The sequence below is a fragment of the Siphateles boraxobius genome, unplaced genomic scaffold (genome assembly GCF_051911475.1).
Source record: "Siphateles boraxobius isolate OS27281-9 unplaced genomic scaffold, OSU_SipBor_1 24, whole genome shotgun sequence".
NCBI classification, from domain to species: Eukaryota; Metazoa; Chordata; class Actinopteri; order Cypriniformes; family Leuciscidae; genus Siphateles; species Siphateles boraxobius.
Genome location: NW_027508855.1, coordinates 8,005,821 through 8,028,557, shown reverse-complemented (window position 1 = coordinate 8,028,557; position 22,737 = coordinate 8,005,821). Strand labels below are relative to the sequence as shown.

Here is a 22,737-nt window from a genome sequence, read left to right as displayed (position 1 = left end):
TAGCCTGCTCTAGGTCTGCTAGCTGCTGCACTGCGTTGACAATATATACAAAATTAAGGATAATTTTTGGCTTCATATCTCGAGAAAAGATGACTTTACCCGTAGCGTAAGCAACTTACGCAATACTCATTCCCTCTTCTAGAGAGAACCGAGGTTACGTTAGGTAACCGAGTACGTTACCTTTACATCATTAAAAATGGGTGTCTCAACTGTACCATGGTACTGTCTCAACTGTACCACAATAGGGTACAGTTGAGACAAAAAGCACCTTATTTTTATGAGCTAATTTTGGAAAATATAAACTACTTATGGGTATTATTGATTGATAATATCTTAGTCTACAAGCTAATGAAATGTCATGTGGCATGTCATGTGGAAATTCACTTCTTTTCAGTATCTATTTTTGTGTGAAAAATCAAAACGCAAAAAGTGTCTCAACTGTAGTCAGTCCACCCTACCACGTTAAAAGATGGTTAGGAGAACTGTGTGGGAAAAAATGGTCTAAGTATTGAGAAATGTGTCCTAGCGATTGAAAAAAATGGCAGCTTGTTGTGATTGTTTATGCCACTGGGCCATAGACTTAGGCCTATATTGCAGAGTTGTATGGAAAAGCGCTGCCCTAGTGGTAAGTAGATGGGCTAATAGATTTTCAATTTTGTGTGAAATATACCAATACAAATATTTTGTTGTTGATCTAGTTAAGATTTTCCTGTAGCTCTAAGGTTTTCTCAGGGTCAGTTCCCATGGAACGCATAAAAGTCTGACAGAGAGAATGTGCCCTGAATGCGCTGTAAAAGGCTTGAATGCGTCAGATTTCTCTTGAGGTCAAAAACTTCAGTCTTCAGACTCCAAATCAATCTTGATCAACAAGGAGAAGGAATTTTAGGCAAACTCAATATTTACTGCAAATTTGAGGCAGAAATGTACAGAGTATAAAAGAACAGACTTCTGCAAGCCGTTGAATTGACAGACCTGAGCAGCTGCACATCAGGTCACCCTCATCCAGGAGAGACACACTGTTGTTTCCAACACATGCATTCAAAAGCCATTGTCTTTCCTCTTCTAAGTCCAGATGAACTCAAATGGTGGTAAATACTGCAAATTCTTTTATAAAGCTGTTGAACTTCCACACAAACACGTTAAAAGACAAATGTTCTGCTGGTTACCAAGGAAACTATCGCAAATTTGGCACAAAAATCATGGCAGGGGTGGTTAGCGGGTAACATAGAGAATCTAACCATCTGGCAGGATATGACACCATTACTACACGATTGTACCCCTGTGCAAACTCTGTGCAGCTCCGTAGTAAACATGATATTTTAGAACGTCCTTCATCAGAGAAGCCCATTGTTCAGTAAAAATCACCACATTCATGTTTTACGGGAAAGATTAACATTTTAAGTTCTCAGCAAAAGCCTGTAGCTATGTCATATCACAGCGTGAGTGATGTCATATTACTTTATGAGTGATGTCATATCACTGATAAATACTGAAAAAACTCAATGCATCAAATTGAGTTTGAACATTTTCACAAAACATATCAAACAAACTCAGATACAATACAGATTTAAGATGATTGAAAAGCATGTTCACAAAATGATAACATTTAGCAAGACACAAATAATCTAAAGATGCTTAACTTGAAAATTACACACCCGCTCTCTCTCACTCACGAATAATATAATCTTTACACACGCCGTGTTCCTTAAGATCCTCAATGTGATGTGTTCGTGTAATCTACAACGAAATGAATCGATTATACCAAAATTAAAATAGCCATCACAATTCACCCGTTCATAGAGAGAGAGAGAGAGAGAGAGAGAGAGAGAGAGAGAGAGAGAGAGAGAGAGCGAGAGAGAGAGAGAGAGAGAGAGAGAGAGAGAGGTGGTATAAAATAGTAAAAAAAAAATTGCGCTTATAAATAAAGAAAAAAAAATATTTAGGATTTAAAATCATTCTGGGCTTCAAATGACCTTCTTTGCTATGGATATAATTTGATCTTAAAAACGATTAGAAATTATTTTTTTCTTCTGACACATTCAAAAAAGCTGTCTGTACATTGACGTTAATATATGTTATACTGTACAATAGCCATTAATATGTTTGTTATTACAGATTATTATTATTACATATCTTAGAATAAGTGCTTGCTTGGTTCATAATGGTGAACCACTGATGGGACTCCAGCGCCCCCTACTGTTCTTGCGGATCAAACCACCTGCAGGGTTTTAGAGTCTCGCAGCACCACCTAGAGGCAGCAGCGGTACTACAGCTCACTCTCCAGGTAATCTGCTCGTTCTTTCGGTCTTATTCCACAGAAAAGTTTCTTATCTGTTTATATAATGTGAATATTGTCTGAATAGACATAGGTCTGACGTGAAGAGGTGCGTTCATACTGAGCCGTACTGGTGTGCTACAGTGACACTTCCTTCTGGCTTATATTGTTCTTTCCTTCTGGTTTATATGATTGTTTCTGTTGGGTCGTTTCATTAGTGCCCTAAATCAGAGGTGATTGTGCTCATGTTATTATTAGTTTCACCTGCTATTGTACTTTCGAATACTGCTAAACAGTTCGCAATGGATTGATCTGGTTTACAGTAATCAGTCGCTGTGATTGTGTTGTAAGGATTTGTGGGATGTGAGTGTTGTGTGTTGCCGTGTGGATTTTCTGTTGCATGTTATACACGTGTTGTTGAGTGTGGGTGGGGCAGGCTGGTGGAGTTGTATCCATGTGTGAAGGTGTTGTAAGGGTGCATGCTGGGATACCCCATCAAAGAATTAGGTGACATGGTAATGGTGTTGGGCGTCATGGTAACACTATTGGGTGTCAAGCTAACTGTGTTGGGTGTCATAGTGCCGCTATTCGGAGTCATGGCGACAGAACTGGGCGTCATGAGTGGAATGTCATCAGGTGAGCGGCGGAGTGTAAGGGCGTAATCCCGTGGAGATGACGCCGGGGTCAAACGTAGGGGGTCGCACAGTGAGCCCTCCTCCGGGTTACCCCCAGAGATGGAGGTGGGTGTGTAACTGAGGTCATTGGGCGGGGTCTGGCGCTGAGGTGCGGACTGAGGGGGCGTGTCCTGCCGACTGCGTTTGTCCTTGCGGTAGTAGAGCGCAGCAAAGGCCAGGACGTTGAGGAAGAGGAGCGACGCTCCCACAGCGATCGTGACACTCAGCTCCGTGGAGTAATCGCGCGGATTGGCAATGACCAGCGGCCCGCTGCGTGCTGTGGACTGGGGGGGCTGTTTGCCAGGGGTACGAGCCTTGTTGCCTGGCCGCGGCGTAGCACTGTGAGAGCTGTGTGTGGTCAGAAGAGGTGGAACCCGCGTGGTGGTGGATGTGTAGTGGAACATGTCATGCAGGTTGTACAGGTGAGGTACCAGGTGCTTCCAGAAGGCCACTTTAGTAGCTCGATAATGATCCCGAACACGAGGCTTCAGCCCAATATGCAGATACAGCTGGTCGTGAGGACCGTACTTGGCCCATGTCACTTCTTCAAAACGGTTTGCCTTCGTGTGGATGAACTTTGTGTCCTGAGGAACTGGCTTGTTCGGATCCCTAAACAAACAGATACACAAAAAACTGTTAATTAATTACATCTGAACTATACAAAAGTGTTCTTTTTTTAATTTGTTTTAGTACATTTTAAAATTAGTTCATATTTTATGATGACATATTCAGTAATATTCAATCATTTCTGACTATTTATACTGTAAAAGCAAACTATTACTAAATAATAAATTATTTTAAAATATATTTAAATATAAATAAAGTTATTTAAAACTGTAATAATATTTCACAATATTACTGTTTTCACTGGTGAGCATAAGAGACTCAAAATATCGTACTGACCCCAAACTTTTGAACAGATATGTATAGATTAAATATGTAGGCTATTATTTGAAACACATATCAAACATATACAAGATTTATCAACATAAACAAATTGTGAATAACAACATATGAAACTATCCCTGTTGTGAGCTGATGTATGTGTACAGTATGTATCATTGTTTTAATGCCACTTTCTTTCCACCAGAAGGCACTGTTTCATTGATTTAAATGCTGATGCCCTGTTTTACATTGTAATTTACTTATAGCATTTTCCTCCCACAGTTTCTAGCTATGCTCCCTGTGACCTACTTCAAGGTCACAGTGACTGTTTACCAGTCAGTTTACACTTGTTTTACCATTCCCTGGTGGCTGGGAAAGATGGAAGATGGGATCTAGTTGTATTGTGACAATATGATATGGTGTAAATACTATTATATAATGCCTTTTTACTGCATTTTTTCATGCACTGGACTGAACTTTTTTTTTTAATGATTGCATAATTGATTTAAGAGTGGCATGTATAAATAATGTTTGCAAAAAAAAAAATTTTCCAGATATTTTATAGTTGTATTCTCAATGATAATATTTCACTTTGTATTGCTTAATTGTGCATATTTCTTTGATTGGTTACTTGGGCTATTTTAGAGAGTGTTCTGTTTTACCCGGTCTTTGCAAAGTTGGTCCAGTAGGTCATAACGACAGCACTCAGCATGATATCATTTCGGGAGAAGTTGCAGGGAAAGAGTTCAGTGGGACCAATAAGCGGAATGCCGAACACATAGGGGAGCTCATCACCGTGTGCCGAGTCCGCCCATGGAGGCTTCATAGGGCTCTGGCAGTGATGGTAGAATGCATAGAAGAAGGTCGGAGAACCGTAACGTGCATGCAGGTCGGCCGTCACCACAGCTGGCTCCACCCACTGGTGATCCGTAAACATGGCCACGAGGGTTTTGCGGCGGGTCTCGGGATTGTCTCGATCTGCCCAGTCAGTGTACATAAACTTTATGGTCTCTCTGAGAGTGTCCTTCCCTTCTGGATAACCGTAGAGACCATCCACAAAATCAGACACTGTGAAGTCAAAATCCGAGCCAGAAACTCCGCCCTCTTCTGGTTCCACCACACCCTCTACGAAGCGGAAGCCCTCGCCCTGGTTAACGCCCAACATGATGTCATAGTTAAGGAACTCCCCCTGCTCCATGAGCACTTCAGGGTCATCCGGGATGAGGTCACCATCAATGACGGGGCCAAAGGCCACGTGGAAGCGCGCTGGCTGAATTTCCTGCTCCACCAGTTCCTTGTAGCTACGCTTCTGCATGCAGAGGACCAGGTCCTGCATAAAACACACAGCTATTATATCTGCCTCCTCACCTACACAACTGCTAAAAATTGCTAGTCATTAAAAAGTAGATCCTAAAATAAAGTTAAAAATAAATAATTCCACTGGCAACCAATCAAATTTCACAACTGCATTGTCACCCACTCCTTAATTACTCAAAATACTTTTAAAAGTAAAACAGTCATCTTACTTGTGTGTCAAGGACATTACAGCCAACACGCTCTGCGAGGAGACGTGTGTATTTCACAGGCTGATAGTTCACTGACCAACTGGACAGTGCTGAGCCGCTCTGAATGATTGCTCTGTGGAACAAACCTGGAGAGAGAACAGAGAATGTCAGAAGAAAATAAAACCGTAAATGCCATGCCAATATTCCAGATCAGTAATTATATTAGTATGCTCAAAGGGCAGAGTTGCAGTATCTTTCATCTGTCATAAAAGACGGGTCCATCCACATCCTGGGCTTACTCTGTGTATGTGACCCTCACATCCTTCAACCACATTACTATATTTTTCTTATCCACTCTCAATTATTAAATGAGATGCTTTTATACAGTATCAGTACATGCTGGACAGGTTATTTCTTCTTACATGTGCCAGATAATCAGTTTGGTCCATTGCTAGAAATTAACTTTTTTATGAAGGGCAGTTGATCTTCAGGGTCATTTTTGCTTTTATGGTGACATTTTTTCCTGACCAAATGCAGTTTCTGTCATATGTTCCAATTGAATTCATTCTGTCTGTTTCTTAAGTTTGACGCTCCATATTGAACTGTACTCACAGTTTTGTAATCAGTTAGATAATATAATATTAGTTGGTTAACTCCCATCTGGTCGGGGGTGGGCTTTTTTTTATCATTTAATATTTTAAATTTAACTAACCCCTCTGAGACAGCGATTACAGATATCGGACAGCTAACATGTCTATAGAGACACTAATCCCAACTTGATAGGCCTAGAATACAATATCATGACAGTCAAATATCATCTGATGTTCTCTGCAAAGCACGAGCCATGAGTCATCACTATTGTGGCCTTCAGCAAAACACTTTTAACCCCTGATTCCTCCAGCAGGACTGTTGCTGTGATGAGCTCGTATCATGACTTTATGATGCAACTGTATGAAAGTTGTGTAAACAAGTTTCACCAACCTTGATCAGGTGACTACAACTTTTCTGTTCTAATCAATTCTACCACATCATTTCAATCAAGACAAGCCTTCCATAATTAGCACATGCATTTCTGACTCATGCAAATTACTCTACAAGGAAACAGTGAAGAGAAACTACTTCAACAGCTACATCCTACTGGGATGCTCTACTGAGTGTAAAACATGCCAATCACCCACCAGATGGGAGCTGAATTTTCCTGAATTTCGGGGATTGAAGCTTAAGTCAGCTATTATCAGAATCAGGAAGAGCTATATTGCCAAATGTTCTTGCACACACAAGGAATAAACCCTTGAATTGAAGCTTCCAGTATACACTAATAATGTATAAAGCTGAATAAAAAAGTCTTAGATCAGGGGTTTTTATTTTGCAAACGACTATAAATATGATGTACAGTATAAAGAACCATTTGCACTGCATGAAAAAAATTAGGTGTGATAACATGCTGTTCTTAAAAATAAATAATTTGAATATATATTATATTATTATAAATTATTTATTTATTTATAGTATTTTTTTTATTGTTTTTAAAGCCTTTGTTGTGTCACAGTAAAATCAAAGCTAATTTAAATATTATGTAGAAATATTTACCAGTGTTAAGACAGTATATCTATTTCTACTCACTATTAGAATAATTTCATGTGTATAAACCTTAAACTGTGTTGGAAAAAAAAATAATACTACCTAATCTTTGGTATCCAGTTTAAAAACCCCTGCTTTAGATGGCACTGCAACTTATGTTAGCATAGTACGGGAACATCAGAAAATATCAAATAAATTAGACTCTTGTTTGAGAGGATGAATGAATATGTGTCACATAATGCTCACATCAGATAATAAACCAAAAAATGAAATAAATAAATAAAAAGAAGAGTTTTTTTCCTGAAATTTCCTCTATCGCTGTCATGTAGAAAATATTATTTTACTCAATCCAACGTTCAGGCATATAAAATGAAGCGGAATCTACATGCAGATTTATCCTTTTTATCTTTTTCTGCTTGTCTGCAGAAGAGACTTTCTAGTGAACAGTAAAATTGATTTTTGATTGTTTGAAGTAATACTGCATATTTCACTCGGTCTGGAACAGTCAGGATAATTTAAAGACTTAGTATCAGTGTATTTCAGAGAAGCAACAAAACTGTAGAAACCACAGTTGAATGTAAGGAGGGTAGAGAGAATGGGATGTAGCTTAAGTCCAATCATTTTTAACATCTCCATAACTGATATAGTAACAGTAGCGGTGCAGTCTGCCACCCCTGACCTCACTCTATACACACTGAAAAATAATGTCTGCTCAATAGGGATGACCTGTTCTGTGGTCCCCACAAAAAAAGGACGCTCTCTTCAGGAGCATTAACTGCAAAAATTGGTAGTGACAGTCAATTTAGACAAAAACAGAGATGTGGTTTTCCGTAAGAAAGCAGGATTTCTGGGAAACAGATACCAGTTTTGGTGAAGGTGTCCTAAAATACACAACCACCTAGAAGTGCTGCTGGGTTTTATTCTGGCTGTAAATGCATTCAGCGAGAAAAGAGCTATAAAATTATACAGTATCTACAAAATCACGGTTTGCTAAACTATATGTATCAGTAAATGCATGCGTAAACTATCATACGGATATGAAATAGGGGGATCAGCATCAAATTTTGACATAAAAACTGACATGAAGAGGAAGGGGGAATACAAAACAGTGAGAGAAAGAGATGAAAAGGTAGAGGAGTTATCAGTACTGTACACCAAAGCAAAACGATGATGTAGGATCAATATCCCTGTAGGTGTGTGCGATTGACTATGATGTCTGTAAAACACTCTTTGCACACACGCTTTGCAGTGACAGACACACCTACACACACTTGAGGCCCACAACAGAGGGATAAGGCTGATGAGGCAGGAGACAAGTTACCATGGTTACAGCAGAGATTACCGTGGTAACGGAAACTCGGATGTGACAGTGGTCATGGTTGCAGAGGCAGCTGTATCAGCAGATACAGACTGCAAAAATACACTATGTAATAGGTAATACACACCTTTAACTGATTATCATAAGGCCTTACGGTATAATTAAATAAGCATAATTATAGAATAGACGGTATAATTAAATAAGCATAATTATAGAATATGACTTTATTATCAGGATTTTAATGAGGAGATTTTAAAAGGACATATTTTTGTCCATTATCTCTGCTTTCCAAACAATTCATTGATATTTAAATGTACGTATTATTATTATTATTATAATTTAATAATATTTTGATATTGTTTTTATCAAAGCGTACTCACTGTCAGGTCCCTCTGTTTCAACGTATGTTCATGAATGATGTTGATCTGAATATATAAACATTTGGGACAGTAGCGAGGAGAATTTCATTGCATCTGGGACATTATATGTTTATATGGTCACACTTTAGTTAAGGGTATTAACTACTATTAACTACGACTTTTGCCTCAATAAACTAATTACTGCGTATTAAAAGTTAGTAAGCTTAAGGTTGTTAAGTTTAGGTATTGGGTAGGATTAAGGTATGTAGAATATGGTCATGCAGAATTAGGAATTAATATGTGCTTTATAAGTACTAATAAACAGCCAATATCGTAGTAATATGGATGCTAATAAGCAACTAGTTAATAGTGAGAATTGGACCCTAACTAAAGTGTTACCATTTATATGTTGAATTAAACATTAATATAATTTGAGGTGTCTGATCTCTGACCTTCAGAATGGTGTGAAAGAGTGAGCAAACTGACACAGGATGCTCCGATTCCTGAGCCAAACACGGTCACGCGGCCTGGATCACCACCGAAATATCCAATATTCTTATTGATCCAGCGGAGAGCCTGAATCTGATCCAAGAGACCATAATTCCCTTTAGCAGCCTGGTCACCCGTGCTTAAAAACCCTGGTAGAGAAATAAAGAGAGAGGACAGAAAGATTTGAAATCAATATTTTTTTTGACTACTCATCAATGATCCTGAGAGTGAAATCTTTTTGTTTTATTTATGTGTTTTTTGGCAGCTGAAAATAGAACGAATTTACTGAAGCTTAGAAAAACAGAAACAGATGTCTCACTGAGATTATAGGTATTATTTTTTGTAATCATGCATAAAAAAAATCCTTCAACCCTGAATATTACGGCACAACCTTGAAATGGCTGGAAACTTTATGAAAAAAGCTGCAGGTCTCCACCAAGGAGGTTTATACCAAATGCCTGCTACCGACTGTGCGATTTCAGCAATCCTATAAGATCATTACAAATCACACTGTACGACATGGATCTAATAAACTTGGGTAAGACATGTATGTAGACTGTACAATGATGACACCTATTGAATCATAGGCAATGACGCAAGTTAGTATGGAAGAATAAAATGTCATCAGCATGAGCTATTGGTAAACAAATAGAGCAAGAATAATCGCACTTTGGCAATTGTGGTTTTTATGTGCGGTCAAAAAAGGAGGAAGCGAAAGAGGATGATATGGACACGGTCATGGCTAGGGAAAAGAAGCCAACTTGCCAATTTTGCAAATGGAGCTTGAGGTAAGTAGTTTTAAGCTTGTCGCGTTGATCAATACGCCATTTCATGTTGCATTTTTTGTTTGGGCTAGTCAGTAGGCTATACGTAGGTCTTAGCAAACAAACTCACTGTGAGATGATCATATTAAATTTCGGACACTATCATAAAATTATCGCAGGCTATCTTTGGTCGCAAGACCGTGACAACAGCCATCTTAAAATCTCTATCACTGTACGACGTAGGACCACCGTTTAGGAGCCATGACCACATAAATCGCTACGATTGGTCATCTTTTGTCTGGGACAACCCAAAATCGTACAATGTGTACCAGACATAAAGAAAGCCATTCATTAGATTCTCATTCATTCACTGGCAGTTGTTCAGCTGTACTGTAGCTATAGACCTTATGTAGCCCCGCCCCTTTTCAGCGCTGCGCTCATTGTCTTTTGTCTTCCGGTCTGTATTTTCACAGCGATCTTGCCTATTTATAAATGAACGGCTCATTTTAAAATCTTCCCGGTATACTGACATTTGTTAAGACATCTGCTTTAAACATTACAATCCTCATGATACCTTTTGTTAACTTTACATCAAGTAAATCCACTTCAAAAGCTAATTACTCCTGGACAGCAATCCCATAGAGATATACAGTGCAACTGCAAAAACGGCAGTTCAAAGACAATATTCCAAAAAATGTCGGCGCCCTTGTTTCTCTGGCGCATAAGGTCTATACTTTGCTTTAAAAACAAAACAAAAAAAAACAGGTTGTGTAGTTATGACATCTTTCAAGGGCTAACTGGGTCATGCTAAGCAGCCAAAACTAGAGCAAGCCATTTGGATTGGCTGTGTTCTTTAGGAGCTGTATACAGCCTTACCAGTAATATTTAGGACATCTTTGTCCAAGATGTACAAAAAAGCTTTGATAAGTTTATCTAATTGTTGTACTGTAAATGTTGTGAAGTCAGGATTTGGGTACAGGATCTCTGCCTATTAAAGACACAGTCTTTGAGATAGTGATTGAGTACTCTTTTGAGTACATTTCTTTCATTCAGAGGTTTTATTGCAACCGACAGGTTATCAGTGATGGTAAATGTAAGGTAATGAAAATAAAGCCTGTTTGCTTTCAGAGATGACTGCTGTTTTATAGGATTCAGCTGTGCTGTCTTATCAGAGCATTCTTCAGAGCTTCTTCATTCCTAAAGATGGGAGCATTCTTCACTCAAAGAATGCTTTCTTTCATTGTAGGTAATTTTCTGTCTGATAACATCTGAGTAGGAAATGCGCATTGTTTTGATGTTTTTCTCGCTGATATTTAACAGAATCAGAGCTCTTTAGGAAAGAAGCACACTAACAGCACTCTCTCTGAATGAGTCTGTAATGGACAGATCTGCTCCCCAAAGCATTTATAAAACATTATTGAGGTCTTCTAAAGACTTGGACGCTTTTATAATGGCTGACATGTTTAATTTGGAATGACTGTATTTTATCTTGTGCATGTTGATCTTGCCTCCAAAACATGAACATGTTTTTTTAATATTCATAAATTACTTATTAAGCCATAATAAACAGATTTTACCAAATTTCTTAAAATCCTTTTCCCATGTGGTACATACCTAATATTCCCACCCTGTAGTTGAGGGTTATGACGATGACATTGCCGTAGCTGGCCAGCACACTACCATCCATAATGTTCCCTGTGCCCTCCATGTACGAGCCACCATGTATAAACAACATCACAGGACGGGGGTCATCTCGAGAATCCCTCAGACCTGCACACACACACACACACACACACACACACAGAAGTGCACAAACAAAACATGAGGCTCTGAAGTGTTCTGAAGTGTTTTTCACAGCTGCTCAAAATTTCCACAGAGATCTTCTGCACCACTGACAGACTTCAGGTTTAAATAATCTATTTAACTTATCAACATTCAGAGCACAAGTGGCTAAAAATAACAATGTAAGCAGCCAAGATCTGCCTCAGAGACTTCCTTTAAATTACTCAATTTCTTTCAGTTTCATTTATTATAATGATTATAGTCATTTTATGGTGAAGTGTTGACTTCAAATGCAGTGTTCACAAATAACGGTAGGCAAGTGAATAATGTCTATTCATTAGATGCATTTGTAAATGATCGGTTTGAATTACTATTCAAACGTTATAACGAGAAAGTGGCAAAATGTAGTAATACAGACTATGGATTTGAAATTGAAACAGTATAAAATAATTACACATGTAGAAGTGGTCGGAAATATGATATCTTTAACCACCCAAAGCCACAGCAAAACACGGGCCAAACACACTAGACCACCTTATAAAATCATCCTGAGAATGATGCAACATTGTGAAAATATCATTCAGATTATTCTCTTCTGCATTAACCCACGATGGGATAAAAAATGAATAGGAAAAAGCATAAAAAATGGATTCAACTGAAAGAATGATGAAAACGGGACATACCATCATCTTCTGAACGCTCTGTGTCAGCTGACATGTCGCCTGTTCTCTTTGTACCTAGAGAGAGAAAAAGAGAGAGAGAGAGATGATAAATTAGAAGAGCAGATAGAAACTAGACCGCCGAGAAACATGTGGGTGTGTTTGTGTGTGTTGTTGTTTCTGTGTAAGTGTGTAAGTGGGGAATGTATAAAAGCTCAGTGGACTCTTATCTAAATTACTGTGTGAAACCAACAGGGGTTCACTTTTCTGAACCCTGCAATAATAAAGCTTTCAAAATATTTACCAGGAGAAATCTGCTATTTCCTCCAAATGAGGCCAAAACAGTGCTCTAAACGTTCACTCCAGTGGACACAGATACTGCTTCAGTTCAACTTAAAGACTGCAAGGAAAGCTCAGAGTGGATTCTGGCCTGAACTGGATATCAGAGAAGCTTCTGATGTAGCTTAGGCTGAGGAAGACAGGAACGGAGATGATCTGTGGAGGACTGTAGTTCTTTTAAGCTAACATAACAGGGCTAAAGTGGAATATTTTATTTTTGACATCCAATATTACAATAAAAATTCTGTCTCAGTGCATTATGTGTGTTGCAGTGTTGGGGACACTTTGAAACTGTAGCTTACAAGGCTTCAAGCTACTCTTTTATCTACAATAGTTAAACTACAGTCAAGCTATACCGATCAAACATTTTTAAAGGATATTAATACTTATATTTAGTAAGGATGCATTCAATTGACCATAAGTGACAGAAAAGACATTTACATTCTAATAAAAGATATATATATATATTTTTCAAATAAATGCTGCTCTTTTAAATTTGTATCAAAAATTCAGAACAAACACACACACAAAAACTATATCACGGTTTTCACAAAAACAGCACAACTGTTTTCAACATTGATAATAATAAGAAATGTTTCTTGAGCAGCAAATCTGCATATTAGAAGGATTTCTTAAGGATCATCATGTGACACTGAAGACTGTAATGATGCTAAGAATTCAGCTTTGCCATCAAAGGAATAAAATACATTTTAAAATATTATTATTTTAATAATCTTTCACAATATTACTGATTTAACTGTATTTTTGGTCAGATTAATGCAACATTTGTGAGCGTTAGAGCCTTTCAATTTTTTTTACATTACCGACCCCACACTTTTGAACAGGGTGTAATTTTTACTAACACCCCTAAGTGGCAAGTAAAATCTACCTCAACTAGGAACCTAAAACAAAAAATTATTAATGTTCTGTATATGAAATAAGGAAGGTGTGTGTGCAGTTTGCATTTGTAGGTACTCACCACTTTTTGTGGGTACGTATATATTCAGGTACAGACAGTCCTCACTCTGCTCCTGCAGGTACGTAGCGACCGTGTCAAGGTTGTAGGTGGCCCAGACGGGCATCATGATGTCGGGCACTGCATTGCGAATGTTCTGTGGGCAGACAGGAGGAAAGCGGGTGGCGTTCCGTACACCGGACCAGGCCGACGGAGCATCGGGCGCCATGAAACGCTTCTCTCCTACAGGTGGGGCAGCGTACGGCACACCCAGATACTGATCCACAGGGCCCAGACCCTCCGTTGCCACAGCAACCCGCATCCCCCTTAGTCTCCCAAGTGCTGTGTTTACTGTGGGCTGGTAGGTCAGTGCTGTTGCCATGGAGACTGACCACATCAACCACACAAGCAGCCAACACAGAGCAAAGTTCAGAGGTCGGCAGAGCAGGTGGGGAAGCGGCAGGTAAGTTGCTGACTGTGTGTGCCACATGGTTCCTCTTAACAGCACACACACGTTCAAACAGAATAATCTCTGCCTGTAGTTTAATGACACTCTCAGCTTTGACACAATCACACTCTAGCACTCAAAAACAAACGCCACACACTCAGGAAGATCCAGAGGGAATCTCCGCAGCCAGGTGTGCGCCACCAAATGCTCCATATTGGTTGTTGATTTCAGCAGGTGAAGCTGTTCATTTTTCCAGCACGCAAATCCTTTCAGCACAAACCTGAAATACATACAAACAGGATGTAAGAGCCAGAACCTCTCATCACACCGCTCAGAATATGAACCATATTAATAATCCCTCAGAAAATACAGTTTGTCACATCTTACAGTGGCCTCAAAAAGGGACACTTAATGTCAAACTTAAAATGCATGAATGTCATAGCATTAGATGGCTAAACATTAAACCACATGGCATTTATTTTAAAGAAAGAACACTTTTCAAGCGTAAAAAAAATTTCAAATGAACTTTGAGAATGCAAAAACAATAGTTCTGTCATGCAGCTCTAGGAGTGTCTGGCATGGTAATGAATGTGACAATGTTAATGTGTTTGGTCTTGGCGGAATAGATCTGCTATGCTGCTGCTGCAGAGCAAGTACAAGACATGCCACTGCCAATTCTTACACGACACGCTGCTGTGAGAAAGTAAGACATGCTGCTTCTGTAAACTGCTACAGCAGACGCTAAACAAGTATTTGAAGGTTGAGCAGCAAGCACATTGGCTACTGATACTGCAGGAACCAATCAGCTGTGGCCTATGCAACGTGTTTGCTAGTGGATTGAGTTAAAGACATCAGCATGCGCCATTTAGAGTTTCATGACAGAACTTTGTAAGTATACACTGACGTTCAATAGTTTGGAGTCAATACGATTTTTTTTGCATTACATTGACATTTATAATGTTACAAGAGATTTGTATTTCAAATAAATTCTGTTCTTCTAAAAATTCTATTATTCAAAGAATCCTGAAAAACGTGATCAGTTTCTGAAAAAATATTAAGATAAGAAATAATAAGAATAAGAATAAAAAGAAGAAAAATAAATGTTTCTTGAGCACCAAATCAGGATATTAGAATGATTTCTGAAGGATCATGTGACACTGAAGACTGTAATGTAATGCTGCTGAAAATTTAGCTCATAAATTAAATTAGAATAAATTACACTTTAAACAAATTAAATAGAAAAGTTATTTTAAATTGAAATGATACTTTAAAATATTCGGGTTTTTTTACATATTCAAAAAATGTATAAAAAATGACAAACTTCTTTCAAAAACATTTTTACAAATCTTATCGACCTCAAATCTTTAAATGATAGTGCATATGAATGTTATACAAAGGGTGTAGGCCTACTTTAGAGAGAGAAAGCAAGCAAGCAGAAACACTCAATTGCAGATGCACACACAATCTCTGGTTCATATCACATTTACACATGCACTAAGGGGCAATTATAAACTCTTTAACCCTGGACCCTTGCGCAACTCCAGTGCTATAGGTTCAGTCTCACGAGGGATCAGACATGGACAGCAGGTGGATCTCTTACGTTCTGAGGGGAGGAGCTAAAGTCTCAGAATGCAGGGCTTGGCTTGTGTTCAGAATGCACGTTGTGTGTGTGGATCGATATGCAACGCTTCAGCCACAAACACGCAGAGCAGCTGCTTTATCTGAAATCAATGTGCGTGCATGACGCTGTGAGATGGCAGCATGTAGAGCCTATGGGTTGAAACCCACAGAATTCATTAACCTCCACTGCGGTGATGAGGACTAACCACAAAACAAGAGTTCACATCTACATCCTTCCTTACAAAAACCTGGCCAAAGATCAGACCTGGAGGTCTGAGAGTCTACGACTGTGATTATGGCTGGGTAAAACTGACGCACTAAAGAACCATTATCGTTAAGACTGTCCAATTTCTTGGATCTTCACTGAGAATAGAATCAATATGTAACAACAATGATAAACAAAAGAAAAAATTAACATAACTGACCAAGAAAATTAAAATGAATATCGTGCCATATCTGGTTGAGTGTCACGTCCACCTCTTGTCCAGAGACATATCAACAACTACTGACTAAAAAAAAAAAAATCAGATGCTCTCTATATTGAGGAAAATTTGCTATTTTCTGGCCGAAGACATGTTACTTTGGTCAGTGGTGTGTTATATCATGTATGACGATACATGGACCTTTTATGTGCATTTTTTCATGGGCCACTAAATTAGAAGTTGATGAGAAGAGATGAGAGATGTACTATCTGTGATAAGTAAAACATGGCCACGGTCACAGTCACCACCTAATGGTCATCTTCTCTGTCACTGTCATCGTCACTGTCATGTGTTAGTCCACTGTCTGCACTACAGTTCCCAGCATCCTCCTTGGCCCACACCTGCACCTCCTACACCATTACCCGCACCTGCCAGCAATCATCATCACCACTCAACGTCTTCAGCTTTTGTCCTCATTATTTCTCTGTGTATTTAAGTTCCTCTCAAGTCAGTGCTCAGTGTCGGTTATTGTTTGTGCCTTGCACGCTGTTTCGTATAGTTGGCTTTTGTAAGTTCTTGTTAAATAAACTTTGATATCTTCGTCTCCAGTGGATTCCGAACGTTACAGTGTCATTAACGCATTGACCTTTAATCTGTCACAAGGAACCTTTAAAAAAGCACCAAAGTTTCAACAGTGAATACTTTTTTGTCCAGTTTACCAAGTGTTTTCTGTTGATACTAGGAGTGGGACAAAATATCGATAGGGCAATATATTGTTGTCCTTCTTTGTGCGATACAATAATCGATATTTTAATTAAAAAAATAAGGCGCTCTAAATAGATTTCCCGGCTCCCAGCATCGCTACTTCATGGCTCCCCGAGGTGTGCACTCAACACATGGATGGGGGAAACATGAACAACTTAAAGGTATTGTAGGTAGAAATCCACAAAAATACTTTTTGTCAAAATTTGTTTAAACTGTATTTATATATCAATGCATAATTAAAATGTAAGTACTCTGGAAAAGAAATTATAAAAATCGAGTGTCTGTAGTCCTCTTAGGACTACAATAAACACAGCTCATTATTCCATTAACTCCCCCCCCCCCTCCCTACTCGGCTCCTTCCAAAGCCACGCCCCCAAAACAAATGAACGCGCGATCCCGGCCGTTCGCTCAGCTGGAAGAGTCGGACGTGTTTACCAGCTTTACCAGATACAGTGACATCATGTCAGAATCACAAGTAATAAAATAACTAACTTTATCAGTATGAATATAAACAATTAACATGGCTGTTAGTACTCACTATCCAGCTCGCATAACGATACTTGTAAAGTTTAAAATATTTTACTAGCTCGTAACGGAATCAAACTCAATATAAGGCAAAGCTATAAATAGCTTCATTGATACACGTTTGCAGTTACACTGTGATGAAGGTGAATTTGTAAGATTCATAACATAAGATTGTTTACAGATAAACTGAATTACATACACTCAAACACCTTCTCACAACTGCATTGCAGACCCAAGATAATATAACACACACACACACACAACATATATTGTATAGCACATACAGATACAACATAAAGACATATGTAAACATATGTAGAGCATATAACAACAAACCAAACGTGAAAAAACGGAGTAGGTAGAGTTCACGGTGAAAATAGGAACACAGTTTAGGCAGAGGGTAAAGCTAGGTATAAAAATAGATCCCCTAAACTTTTTAACGTAAAGTTAGATTCGGCGAAATTAAATAAAACAGCTTTCGACTGCAGATAGGCCTATTGCTTATTTATCGTCTCAACCCTGGCTCACTAACAGTAACGTTATACTAGTCGACACCAAAGTTACACTGTCATAGCTAAGCCAGTACCGTTAGTTATGCTACGTAACGTTAGGTAGCTAATATTAGGTAGTTAGGTGTGCTAGTGATACATGCTTCATGAAAAAATAAATGCTATCAAAATGAAAACAGCAAGATTACCTGTCCAGCAGAAATAAAGCCATCATGGAGTCACTTTTCAGCCCCTTGAGATCACTCAGTAGTAGCCGACGCTGGAAAGCCACGCCGACTCTCTTATGATTTCTTTATTTATCCAAAGACTTTTTGTTCATAGCCTTTTCAAATACTGTCTTCATTTTTTTCTCGTTTGACTTCGCTGCCTCTATATGCAGGTAACGTTACTGAGAATTGTGACTGTTCTTTCTCTGCCATAATTGTTTGTTATTACTAGCTTCCGTTCCTTTTCAAACGGGTGCGCGCATTTGGGCTCCTCCTGTATCAGCAGAGGTGGTATCCATGGTAGCGAGGGAGAGTGACAGTCGCCCCAGCCAATCATTTCTTTCGTCCCGAATGGAAAAATGAGCTGTGTTTATTACAGTCCTGAGAGAACTACAGACACTCGATTTTTATAATTTATTTTCCCGAGTACTTACATTTTAATTATGCATTGATATATAAAGACAGTTTGAAAAAAATTGGAAAAAAGTATTTTTGGGGATTTCTACCTACAATACCTTTAACTAGTCTAAGAAAAAGAGGTGTATAAAGGGGATGGCAGACAACAGCGTAAGTAAAATAATAGATGCCTCAGCCACGTTTTAGTCCAAAGTCTGGAAAACCCACACTTAACATTTTCACAGGCATTTTGTTTTCATAGTTAGACAGATATCGTGATGTATCATTATAGGATTGTGTAATATATTGATTATCCCAGAATTGCTGTCTCGTGATATAATCGGTATTGTGAGGCAGATACAGTATCATATCGTGAGGTTCCCTGTGATTCCCACCCCCTAGTCTCACCCCAGGCAAAATGGGCTTTCAATAAAACTTGGCTGCCTATGTAGAAAGGAAATTGGTGCAACCTGACAAGAGAAAAAAGAGAAAAAAGGCTGCTGTCTTTCCGTTTGCCAAATAGGTAGGAAAACTTCGACACCTATAATGCACTGGGCACGATGCCATCAGGCCACTCCCACCAGTCTGCTATGGATATGCTTGACCAGAGTCTAATACCGCCTTGCTTAAGTAGGAAATACTTCTTAGCAAACTTTTAGTCATAATGGTGTTGACTGGCATTGTTCCCGGGTGCATTCAAAATATTCAAAGACTAAACGTTTACCTGGAGTGAGTTATTTTCAGTTTGCAGTAAAGGATCCAGTGCGTTGTAGGCAGTGGCTAAAGGCTTGATGACTACGAATACAGTGTTAAAGGCCAAACGGCGGGGGGAAAACAAAGAAACTGCTGTTTTCATGAAAGCCCTGGAGCTGCCAAAAGTCACCAAGACATTTGCTGACAAATAAACATGAATTTCTCTGTCCAGGTGCAGCAGTTCAATTTTTAAAGACAAAAAAAAAGTGACATCAGGCTAAATAATCCCCATTTTCTAAGTCACTGCCCCAGAAGCACTGTTTACAGATCATGCAAATACCAAATCTGTAAGTCTTCCTAAGGCTCTGACAGAAATGCACACTTTCTGGGTAAAAAATTTCTGATTTGCAACCATTTACAGCCTAAGATGTAAACAAAGGTAAATGATCAAATTATCAAAACCCCTTACAATTTCTATTTTAGGAACATTATATGAGCAAAACACTATGCAATGCAAAATAATTAACAACTTCCAGTACAGAACCTAAAATACCTGATTTCTACATCCCTGGCACTCTTAGAGGCGTGGAACGACTTTCATTCACAGTTGTGTAAAACACTGGTGTGTTGAGCAGGTGCTTATATGACCTATTTTATATAATTGCCTTTCCAGTAAATTCAACTTTAGAACTGCAAACAACACAAAATTAAAAAATCCCATGTACACAGAAACAAACGGATCTCAACCTAACCAAAAGCAGCTGCAATGCAGACTCATCACTAGTATTATTATGCCTTAAAATAGCAACCTGCAAGATCAAATAATTACAATTATTCAGTGTGCAATTAACTGGGTCATTCCCATTATGCAGCACCTCTTGAACTCTGAAAAGTATTTCGATTAAAGGTACACCAGACCTTCAGAAATATGCTGGTCAAGTTCAGGCATCAAAACCATCAATTATAACTTGATGAATTACACAATGGCAAGAGAATTTCCCATCATGCCAGTAAAACTGAACAGTGAAATTAACTTAATGAAATTAGTTAATTTCACTCAAATGTTACAGATCAAATATTACTAAGTTTGTTGTACTTAATAGAAAAAAGTCATGTGAACTCAGTAATTGATTATATTAAGCTGAACCTAACTATATTATATTAAACTGAAGAACTGATTTTTAAATCCCATTATTGCATGAGACTTTAAAAGGATAATACATGTTGGAATTAAGTGTTAATTTGTGTGTTGTAGCACAAGCTTAATATAGGGAGAGATGTGTTAGTGTATAATGTTTAACTGTACATTTACAGTAAGTGTATTCTCCATGCTTGTTTCATAACCTCTTACTACTGTAGCTAGCAGTTAACATGCTGTTAGTCAATCAAACTGAGCGAGTTAGCTTAGTCAATATTTAAATTATAATTAACTTGTTTGTGTAATACAAAATCAAAATGTAAGTTTTGTTTACTAATCTTCGAGTATGTCAACTTACAATAATGTAACTGATTACCTCAAATTTCTTTCTTTCTTTTTTTTTTACCTCTGCTGACTTATAGAAATAAGCCTAAACTAATATTTCAGATCTTTTAAAATGTTGAATTTAATAAACCATCCGCTAAAGCCATCCAGCCTTAAGTGTACCCACGGGCTCTTTTGTGGATATTTTACCGTTGTTCACTCCTGTCGCTGTCCATGGTGCTGATGAGATTCGCTACCTGTAGAATATCAGTATAATAAACAAACGTAGCCAACTCGCGTTTCTGTAAATATATATTTTTTAAGATCTGGGTTCCTCCAACCTTATAATGTGGGTCAGTTAATCTGAATCGTGGGGGCCCATCGAGAGAATACTGGGAGTCCGTTTATTCCAGTGCCCATTTTCCAATAGCGAGCGGACAGGGGAGGACGGCGCTCGCCTGAATCAGGTCAGTTGTATAGGGTAGAAGTGTTTCAAAATTGGGGTCCTTGAAATTTAACCAACATAACTGTGCGAGAAATGAAACGGTAAAGTCTGCTTTCATTGAACTGACGAATTCAGCTCTGTTTACATGAAACTGGTGCTATTGCCTATTCAGGTTTAATGATAGGGTAAAATGCTTATTTTCTGCATTCATTAGGAATGGGGAGTATGTGTGTGTTCCCCGGACTCACGGCGGGGACGGTGAAAGAGACTACCATACGAGAGATGAATACCAATAGTCTTGTCCCTCCCCCCTCTTCCTCCGTAGCTCCGACTGAACGGTGCAGTGGCGGGATGGCGCGCGGATAATAAACTATGCGGGGGCATTCATTATGAAAACTCTAGTGAGGTTCAGTATTCACTGCACATCTGATAACAAGTAGCTCGTGAAACGAGCTGTGGTGTCACGACCCTTCCCTCGAATCGGCTAATGCCAGTGTTTTGTAACGTAACATACAACATTACGCCTCACGCACACACGTGCTGGCGCTGGCAAAGCTTTAAGCAAACCATGCCATCAGATGGTAAAATCACTATGAGAACTTGGACTTGGTACCGGTCTCGCTTCCTGTATTCATCCACACGGACGGTCGCGACTCTGGTTCCTGACTGGCACTCCCGCGTGCGCTGCCGTTACCTTTCCAACAGGTGACGAACTGCGCTTTAATTCACACGCGCGCAGCGTCACGCGCTGGCCGTGATTAATATACCAGCGGGTATTGAGCATGCACGCGGAGAACAACTCGACCCCCGAATGTCCCTCGCGCAGACGGGCCTGTAGAACAGCTAAATAACGGTGTAGGCAGAGGTGTTTTCAAAAAGATGCGAATAAGTTTATGTAGTCTGACAACGAGAAGAACTACAAATCCGACTGTTTACGACCATCTAATGACTATGATTAACGAGACCCCACAGCCCAGATGCAGCAAATCACGGCTTTGAGGTTATTCGAATGATAATTCTCTACCTCTCTCTATCAATTCGTCTCTCTCTCTCTCTCTCTCTCTCTCTCTCTCTCTCTCTCTCTCTCTCTCCTGCTATTGCAAGCTTCCATGCTGCAGATGATAATGAAAATGCCGTTAAAATCATATCAAATCAATTGAAATAAAGAAAATGAAAACATTTCCTTTACAAAACCCACAACCTTTTATCGTAGCCAAAACACAAGCAATGCGGCGCATTCATTAGACCATCGTTCATTGTTCAATCAAAACGCGTTCCACATACACTCATACACAATCCAATTCACGCCTTTTTCATAACTACCCATATTTTTTTATTCACCAGCATCGGAAAATATCTCTTATTACTCGGGATCGTTCGTTCTCACCGCTGGCTGATATTGAGAACCGACGGCGCGCATCAGATCAGCCATAAATAAGAAAATTTTGGGCTCACCTGCCGAATCGCTCAGCCGGTATCGCATCCGAGCGTGCAATGTAATATTCTCATAGCTCATCGTTCCCACCATCCAACATGCCCCCCTTTTCCCCGTCGAGCCGTATGAACGGCGCTCGGCTCTTCTTGCGTTTTTCTTATTTTCAATTAACGTCAATCTCCCCGGGTCTATTTTAAGCGCGCGCGCTGTGCGCGGTCGCGGACGC

At 39.0% G+C, this 22,737-nt stretch overlaps 2 protein-coding genes across 2 annotated transcripts in view; both read right to left on the bottom strand.

The window, feature by feature from the left end:
- The window catches only part of plp1b (proteolipid protein 1b), a 14,214-nt gene extending 13,122 nt beyond the window's left edge, over window positions 1-1,092 (bottom strand). The window contains exon 1 of the mRNA XM_077241170.1: window positions 973-1,092. The gene's annotated coding sequence lies outside the window, so the exon portion shown is untranslated. The remainder of the gene's footprint in view (window positions 1-972) is intronic.
- On the bottom strand, window positions 881-22,737 carry nlgn3b (neuroligin 3b). Its single transcript, XM_077241166.1, has 8 exons — window positions 22,532-22,737; window positions 13,610-14,313; window positions 12,316-12,369; window positions 11,465-11,620; window positions 9,050-9,235; window positions 5,361-5,485; window positions 4,497-5,164; window positions 881-3,558 (listed from the first exon to the last, which is right to left on the bottom strand). The coding sequence occupies exons 2-8, from the start codon at window positions 14,073-14,075 to the stop codon at window positions 2,679-2,681; spliced, it is 2,535 nt and encodes an 844-aa protein (XP_077097281.1). The 5' UTR covers window positions 14,076-14,313; window positions 22,532-22,737; the 3' UTR covers window positions 881-2,678.